This window comes from Siphateles boraxobius, unplaced genomic scaffold (assembly GCF_051911475.1).
Source record: "Siphateles boraxobius isolate OS27281-9 unplaced genomic scaffold, OSU_SipBor_1 46, whole genome shotgun sequence".
Classification (NCBI taxonomy): domain Eukaryota; kingdom Metazoa; phylum Chordata; class Actinopteri; order Cypriniformes; family Leuciscidae; genus Siphateles; species Siphateles boraxobius.
This window is the reverse complement of record NW_027509097.1, coordinates 12,474,772-12,483,597: the sequence shown is the minus strand read 5'-3', so window position 1 is coordinate 12,483,597 and position 8,826 is coordinate 12,474,772. Positions and strand designations below refer to the sequence as shown.

Sequence of the window (8,826 nt, the reverse complement as noted above, 5' to 3'; positions counted from 1 at the left end):
TTATTTGCTTCATTCCCGAGATAACCATCCATTCTGTATGAAGCCGCAATTAAAGGACTGTTAATTTGAGCCCTCACTCTGAGCTTCAGTCATATGCTTTTATAAATATATGGCAAATGGCTGAAAAACTATAGTAGCTTTTAGCTTGCTTGAGGTGTTTAACAGGTGAACTATCCCTTTAAGCCAAGAGACGTGGCTTTTGGAAGCCAAACACAACAGAAGTGCAGAAGTTGCAATAGCAGGTAAGTGTCACTTGGTGTCAGAACTGAGCTGGTGAGGCAGACTGATCCCATGTTGGGTGAGGCCAGACTGAAAAGTGATCCATCCCTGCAGGGATTCTCCTTACATAACAGCTACTTCAGCTGTGTTCCTCCCTAAAGTATCTTTACTTCATTCACTGAATGAACAGACCTGGAAATCGGCTGTGGCAAACATTTGAACTGTATTTACCCTACAAAGCACAATTTGCATGTGTAGGGCCTACATCATAAAGGTAAGCACTATGCCAACGTGCACACACGCAACCTTTTTCCACTGAAAGTCTCTTTCCAAATGTGAAAAACAGGTTGAAGGACAAACTAAAGCTGCCGAGGCATTATTATCACATCTATACTCTCAATTATCTCCTTTCATTCAAATGTATCCATTTTTACGCGTCTGTCCTGTTTAGGGTTCGTCCTGTTCACGCAGAAGAGGAAATTCTGTCATCATTTACTGAACCGCATGTTGTTCCAGATCTGTAGGACTTCTTGAGTGGAACCTAGATGATATTTGAGAAATATTTTGTATTGTATTTTTGTCTATACAATGAAAGAAAATGGTAATTTGCTAGCAACATTGGTTACCAAAATATTTTCTTTGTGTTATGCAGAAGAAAGTTGTAGGCTACAGGTTTGGAATTACAGTATTTTGTTTACATTTTTGGTTGAACTATCTGTTTTAAGATTATACTTCTTACATTCAGCAATAATCATTCAATAAAATCTTGTCAAACTTCTGTAGTGTGCGTGAAGTTGAAAAGTTAAGATGTGAGGCCTATGTGTGTTGTGTGTGTTCAGTGGAAAAATTAGTGGGTGGTTGGCTAAACGTAAGGCTTTACCTATAATTGATTTCATCGGGTAGACCTACATTGTGTTTGGCTAAACCTTTAAGTATGTTTACAAATGAATGTACAAAAGGGACCGCCACAAAGTATATAGCCTACACTCCTGGGCAAAAATTGGGCCAAGCCCAAAACGACAACAATGCCCTAAAAACGGAAAAGTTTTTTCTTAGTATTTTTCCCATACAGACATTTCCATTGTCAAAACGATCCCCGTTCACATGGATCAGCAAAAAATACTAAAAACATTGTATTATGATGCAAGTCACTTTGTAAAGAAACACTACGCGCCTATAGACTGAACACATAATAGGCTACACATGCACATGATGTCAAAAACTTGCACTTTGAAACCTGTTTTCAAAAGTTTGCAAACTTTGCATTTTAAAGCCCCCAAAACGCTATTGTCGCGTAAATGAACGCCAAACCACATACAAAGTTTAAACGGCCCCTAAGCTTTTAATTGTCTTATCCACAAATTATTGGTAAGGAAATTAGCTAAATTTAAGCAAATGTTCTTAAAAAGCAATTGGTGTCTCAGAAAAACATCCCAGACGTTAAGTTTTTGGCAGAATTTGGAAGTTGTGTGTGGAGTGATGAATTATAATGAAACACGAGTTGCATGCTGATGCTTTAGATAGGTGTCTTCAAAAATATAATGAGAAATATAATAATAAATGCATTTCTACCACAGTGAAGCATGTAGGAAGAAGGGTCATTGTGGGGAGCCTTTTTAGCTGCTGGTATTGGTGAGCTGCTTCACAGTTAAAAGTCATTTAATGCTTTGGAGTACAGGAGAATATTGACTTGCTTAAATGGAAAGCTATCTAAAGAGGAATGATCAGATGTTATTTTCCAACAGACAATGCTCCTGCCCAGAATTGTAAAGACAACCAAGAAGTGGCTTGAGATTAAGTTCATCAGGCTCATATTTTGGCCTGGTCAGAGTCCAGATTTGAACCCTAGTGAATCCATTAGAACCCTAGTTTGAAGCCATTAACATTGAGTGGAACAACACTGACTCTTCTTCCTGTATAAAGTTGTCTGCAAGTTGGGGAAGGTTATTCCGTGCTAAGTTACTCTATCTACAGTATACTGTAAAAATGGGCCACGCCAAAAATGCTGGAGAACCATTTTCCAATCACTGGTCAGGAAATGTACATGAATTGCACATATATATAATTTTTGGCTTGGCCCATTTTTGTTGCCCAAGAGTGTATGTATATGCCAAAGTATGTATGTAAAGAACCCATTACTGTTGCATTGCCATTGGTGTTAGTGGTTCTCAGTTAATTCCATATTGGCCGAGTGAGAGAGTGTTTGTTCTCTGCAGTGGCCTTTCATGGTGGGATGGCCTGCTTTAAAGGGGGTGGCAGCCTGCTGCAGCGCTCTGGACTGTGGCCAGATGCAATGGTCTGACTCTTACTGCTGTGACAGGGCAGAACTGGGAGCACTGCAGAGGATTAAATCACCAGGACAGATTTTAAAGTACCCACTGTTGCGTTGAAAATCAGTCTTTAATTCTAGTTCATATAACAGAAATTTGAAAGTATTGTGCCAGTTCATGCACTCAAATATTTGTTGTGGCAATTGATTCGATGTACTCATAAATTGAAGAAATAAATGTAATCTGCACACTAAAAAAAAGAACAAAATTGAAGTTATTCCAGTTGAGAATACATATATATAAACAGGGAATAAAGCTCGTAGCCCTCTCAAACCACTGCTATCGGACTTACAGTGTGACATTAATGACAACTGAGATCCCACATGAAACATGGCTTACAGCAGGGATTATGTTCATGCAGTCTGACAAGCAACAGTCATAAAGGACTATTTAATATAAATCGTGTGCACCTGGCTTTACATTACGGACATTGCGGTTTATTGCTCTGGCCACATCTGCAGTGCTCATGCCTCCCAGCAGCAGGTCTATGGCATCTTCACACATGAGGACATCTTTCTCCTGCTGTTTTTCAGAGAAAGATCTCTGTAGTGTCCTAAGTTGTCTTAGTGTCCTAAGAACTGTGATTTTAATACCGTCTGTTATCTGTTAGTGTATTAAGGACTGTTCCAGCCAGGTGCGTGTGCAAATATGGTTAATTGAACATTGTTTAAACCCTTTCCAATAAAGCTTATTTGGATTTTTATTAAATTACCTTTAAAATACAGTATCTTGGAAAAGGATATATACTGTATGCAATTGTCGTATCAATAACTGTAAATCATTAAGTTCATATACAGCACAAAAGGCAACAAGAAGCAATAAAAAAATGATTTCTGGGACAACACGAGGCAAGGACCAGCCCAAAAAAAGCTATCAGTTGTTACTTTATTCGGTCATATGTCAGTAATTGCTCTTGTCAGCACAATGTATGTGCATATTAGTCTTCTTGTTGTTATCTGCTAAATGGCATCTCAGTAACTTGGCCATCAGTAAGTACTGAACAGAGTGTCTGTGTGTGAGAACAGCCAAGTCTTTCATATCAGCTGTCTAAAACTGGGCCGTCTGGAGTCAACAAAAGAAAAAGACGTGAAAAAAAGTGTATGGTTAAATACAATGTAGAATTCATTTTGAATGTGATTAAACTGCATGTTTATTTTGCTATTTTGTTAATAAACAGATAAATATACAGCCTATAATAAAGAACAGGATACTTAGTTATTCTGTACATATAAAGCTCCTTTTTTAAAGTGTGTTAATTATCTGGAGGGTTCGGTGATGTCAAATAGGTCTCACATAATATGTGGTTAAATATTAATGCTTTTTGTGAAACTGAAGCTTCTGCTGTACTTGAATTACAGGTAGCATTTTACAATGTCTTAGACACACAACTATGCTGACCAAGAAAGTTTAGGGTAAATATATTACATAAATATTCATAACACATCAGTTTGCTTTTTAACTCAGCATATGTTTGTTCCCTTAATAAAACCATGTCTTAAGGTCACTACTTATTTTTTTATCATTGTTACATGACTTGAAATGTAATCCTTGTAATCCTTGTTGCAATATCAGTTATGTTGCACTTTAACCCACCATGTTTGTGCATTTTATTTGCTGCAATTAAAGCTATCGCTGAGGTTACCGTGGAGCTCTGCATATCTGCAAAGGCCAATAAAGAAGGATGTGACATAATTTATGTCCTTTGAAGATAGAAAATCTGTGCTTCTAAATCTAATCCTATTTAGTGCTGCAGTCATGTATTCTTTGGATCTTATTATTGAATGTATTGTTTTGTTTACACAAAGGTTGTCATATGCATTCAGGCAGTTTATTATATCGCCTCTTTATAGATATATTATGTCAACATGAAGAATAATGTAAACTTAAAAACGATTGCATTATGTAGTACAGTAGCCTACATATAATCATTTTAATTACAAAGATTGAAATTGAAGATGCCAAACCTCTCTGAACAGTGAACACTAAGCTCCAAAAAACCATCCATAATTAAGCTTTTTTATACCACTGATCTCGTAAAGCTCCTGATGTTAATAAAAAAAGCCTGCGTTTGCGACAAAACACTCTTTTTCTGTCCATTTAATTCTGATTTATTTATTGTTCTTATTGAGAAATCGCACAGAGGTGGTAGATTATGTGAATATAAATCCCCTTTTTAAATCGGCTTTACTGCCAAAGATCCAGAGCTTATCTATTATGAGTCAAGATTCAAGCCTTTGTGAATTCCATTGTAGCAAAATCTGAACTGAATTTTGCAGAATTGAATTTGAAACATCCTCCTTCCATTCTCGATGGACAGCCTATTTCAGTTTGGTATGAATCCTGACCATATTACCACGTATAGTTCACTTTTTGTGAAGTTTGCCTAACATTGATAAATGCTGCCTTCACAATTATTCAACTACATGATTTTTGGCTGTCATTCAAAAAAGAGAGAGGGAAAAAGATGGACACTCAGAAAGGGAAAGACAATCTCAGTCAAGCTTTGTTTCCTTTATGTACAGCTTCGTGAACACAACCACACACACACAGACGCGTGTACATACAGGCACACACAGGTCCATGTTGGGAAACCGGAGCCTGGTGTTGCAAAGTCTGCCAGTGCTTGCTACAAAGCCTCTATGTGCATTAAGAATGAATAGGTCTTCAGTTTCATGGCCCTCGCTCTGAGTAAACACCTGAGTGGTCAGGGGCTCTTTATACCAGTGATTATCAACCATCTGTGTCTCACATGGCTTTTTATGTCCTCAATTACCCATTCACAGACTTTGGCATCTTATTACCAAAGTTCCTGGCATAGTTAAACGCATACGCATGGTTCACCTGCACTCATTTTACTAGATTAAAATCCTGAGTGAATTAATTAGTTTGAACATGATCATGATAATTTTTCACAATGCCATATTCACATTGTGCCATATATCTGTATACAATAATATTTAACGTCATGATATTTTAGGACACTATAATGTTGTCCAAACCATGTAACATTCTCAGCGCAAGACTGTAAGAAAAATGTGTATGTGTAAAAAGTGTAATTTTAGTATTGTTTATATACTATTATAGTCCTCGTTAATATTTTGTTTTAGCAATTTTAGCACTTCAATTTAAACTTGCTTTATTCCAGTTAACAAATAAGGTTTTAAGATACCAGACACCCTTTCAGACAGGGCGGAAACTGTTGGTAACCTGAAAGAGGCATTAAGCACACATGTTGCCTGTGTTGTGTGTAACCAATGCATGATTCACTCTTTCCCTTGGTTTTACAACCTCTGGGAAGGCAAGTATGCAGGAACCACCCAAGTTCATGTTTTAGTCGTAACTGTTTTCTTAACAGATTGGTTAGGGGTGAGGGGGTCCAGAGACATGGAAAACAAAACGTGAACTCCATGATCCAACAGCACCTATTCAAAATGCATCACATTTACAATAATTTGAGGACTGTTATTCACTCATAGATAATCTCATTTGCTCCTGCTGCTCTTTTAGTATAAAAATGCCTCAACCCCCCCTCAGCAACAGTCTGTCTTCTCATCCCTTCAATATCCAACAGACCTGGGACATGGCCAGAGGCAGGTGGCCTGGAGCTAAGGCAGTCAAGCATTGAGAAGCTGTCTAGAAGCTTGAGTAGGCCTTGAAACAAGGATCTGGTTGTCGGCATCACTACTTTTGGTGCCATTGTTATTACTGGCTTTTTGCAATCTTATTAATCAAACTTTCTTAATCATATAGACCTCGGTTTGCTTTCCTTATTGTTTTGGTTGTTAAATTATAACAAAAGCAGTTACAGTATGTGCTTACCCCTTAACCATCCAGCTAGCAGGACGCTTGGCACTCTTTTTTATCGCCTTTTTTTACATCACATATTTTAGTATTCATCATAAATTAGCTTACAAACTCAAAATTCATCCTGTGTAAACCGCTATGACATTGGACGTTGTGTTACCATAGAAACGGTTCTCCAAATTCTTTTAGCGGGCTCCTCTCCTACTGGGCGGTGTCAGCTTTCATATTTCAAAATTTATTTTACATTTAGAAGCTATTTTAGGTTACTTTATAATCAAACCTTTTCTAATCTAATCAAAACACACATCGTCGGAAAGGTCTGAGTCTCAAGTTCCCATATTTTGTAATAGAAGTGATATTCGGACAGAAATTTAGTAATTTCTCATGAATTACTTATAATTCATTTCTGATATAAGTAATTTCTCATAATTATCATGCATCAAAACAAAATTCAGTGGAATATGTGGCACCCGGTGAATATGTTTGGTACAGCGCCTAAACAAAATCTCATAGAAACTTAAATTTTTGTGATATATCAACTTCAAATTTGGAACACAACTTGGTTAGACATATGGCTTTGTTTTTATATTAATTTAAGAGTAAGGATTATTTTGTAAATATATATTTTATATAAAATAAAAATATTTTAGTACAGTACATTTGATTCAAAGGAAATTCAAGCAAAACTTTTTTTATACTTTCATTTTTTGAAGTGCTTTCACTTCTGCAATAATCTGCTGTGTCTTCTTTATAGTCCTCATGAAACGGAAGCTGTCATCATCTTTTCTTCCCTATTCTGACATATATCCGAGTGGAAGACTTCTGAACAAAGAAAAAAAATGTAGGGCGGGACTAAATTTTGTCGATAAGGAAAGATTAAGATTACAGGGGCACTTAAAAAAAATCCTGCCCACGGATAAATAATTTACTATAAATATTGCAATATTTCATAAAAACAATTTTGATGGTACTTTAAATGCTTTAAAGATTCTGAATGGCTTTCAATGCTTTTATTGTTCATCAGCTGGTGGGAAAAAAATCGGTCTGAAAGTGATTCCAATGATTTTGTTCCTCTGTGTTGTTCCCTATTCTCATAGTTTTAGAACAAACTTTATAATTATCATTACAGTAATCATCTTTGTGTTTTACAGTGGCCCTTCTATCGATATATTCCATGTTCATGGGTTTTACCATGCGTTTAATATTACGAAATATTGAAAGTACGAAGTATTCATCATTTATTTTCAAATGGTCTTTTAAAGCGGCAGACTGCAGTGTGTGCTTACAATAAACAGAATGTTATAAATATATACGCTAATATAGTTTATATAACAGTTAATATCATTTTATAGGCTAGTCATTGTTTTTTATGTGAATGGGCCTTATTGTGCATATAGGGCCTAATTACACTTAAGTTGTACCACTTTTCTTTGATTACACAAATAAAGCATTTACAGTTCTGTGAATCTAAAAATACTAATGAATTGCACAATATGTCCATAAATTAGGCAATAGCCCAACATAGTAAACCTTTAATGAATAAGTGTTGTCATCTGTGTGAAGATGCATTGTAATATTAGGCCCACATGTAATTTAAATTTATGTGTTAAGTAATTGAAAAAATCTTAACATTTAACCAGCAGATGAACACTATAATTTTGGCACCCTAAGGGTGGAATTTCACAACGGCTCAGGTGATTCCCTATTTCATCTCATGGCATTTACGACCGGGCAAATTCTACAGTGTGTGTGACCAGGGAGTGACGCATTGCAGGTACAAACGAACCAATCAGAGTCATCCGCACAACCGAAACGCATACAGTATTCTTCCGCCGTCAGATAGTCCCTCCTGTACTTTTGCGTGAATATCTGCCGATAGCACCATAAAAAGACTATTTTGTTTATTAAGAATGACATAAATAACGTTTGCTCAAGCTTTGTTTAGGTCCGTGGACAAACATTGCGGCATTTCCGACGCAGCCTTAGCCAGAATGCAGTGCGTTTTGGCGGATAAATACAGGAAGATGGGAGGTGTTTATGTACGGCCGTTAAGGCGGGTCTATACCAATATTCCGACCACCATTTGTGAATCTTTCACTGAGACGGAGGGAGACTGACGGAGATAAAGAGAAAATGGTGAGTGCACACCAATATTTCTTATGAATGATGGATATGCGTTAATGAAAATATATGTAATCTTTACAAGTACTTGTGCGGAATTAAGGAAGTCAAGAAACAGAAAAAGAATATTTTTTTTAATATTCACAGAAATGTGCCGCCAAATTTACGACTAACGTTACAGGGGATGGACTGAATGAAGGAATACACGCGCTGCTCCGCAATCTTCAGTTTTTGATGTAACTTAAGTTTGTGTTATATTTCGCTTCGGGTTTTTAAATATCACAGGCTAAACCTAAGATATTCCGCGAAAGGAGTATTAAGTTACTTAACTTCATGGGTGTGCTTGAGCCCC

The 8,826-nt window shown here is 36.6% G+C and overlaps 1 protein-coding gene across 3 annotated transcripts in view; it reads left to right on the top strand.

Annotated features, from left to right (window-relative positions):
- Positions 1-8,826, top strand: part of calm2b (calmodulin 2b, (phosphorylase kinase, delta)) — a 376,281-nt gene that overhangs the window by 363,984 nt on the left and 3,471 nt on the right. Inside the window, exon 1 of one of the 3 annotated variants that reach the window (XM_077200891.1) lies at positions 455-493. The exons of 1 other annotated variant lie outside the window; for it this stretch is intronic. In XM_077200891.1, coding sequence (XP_077057006.1) covers positions 470-493 — 24 coding nt within the window. In that variant the 5' untranslated portion in view covers positions 455-469. Of the gene's footprint in view, positions 1-454; positions 494-8,366; positions 8,490-8,826 lie in introns of those variants that run through there. One more of the 3 variants, XM_077200892.1, reaches the window with a different exon arrangement.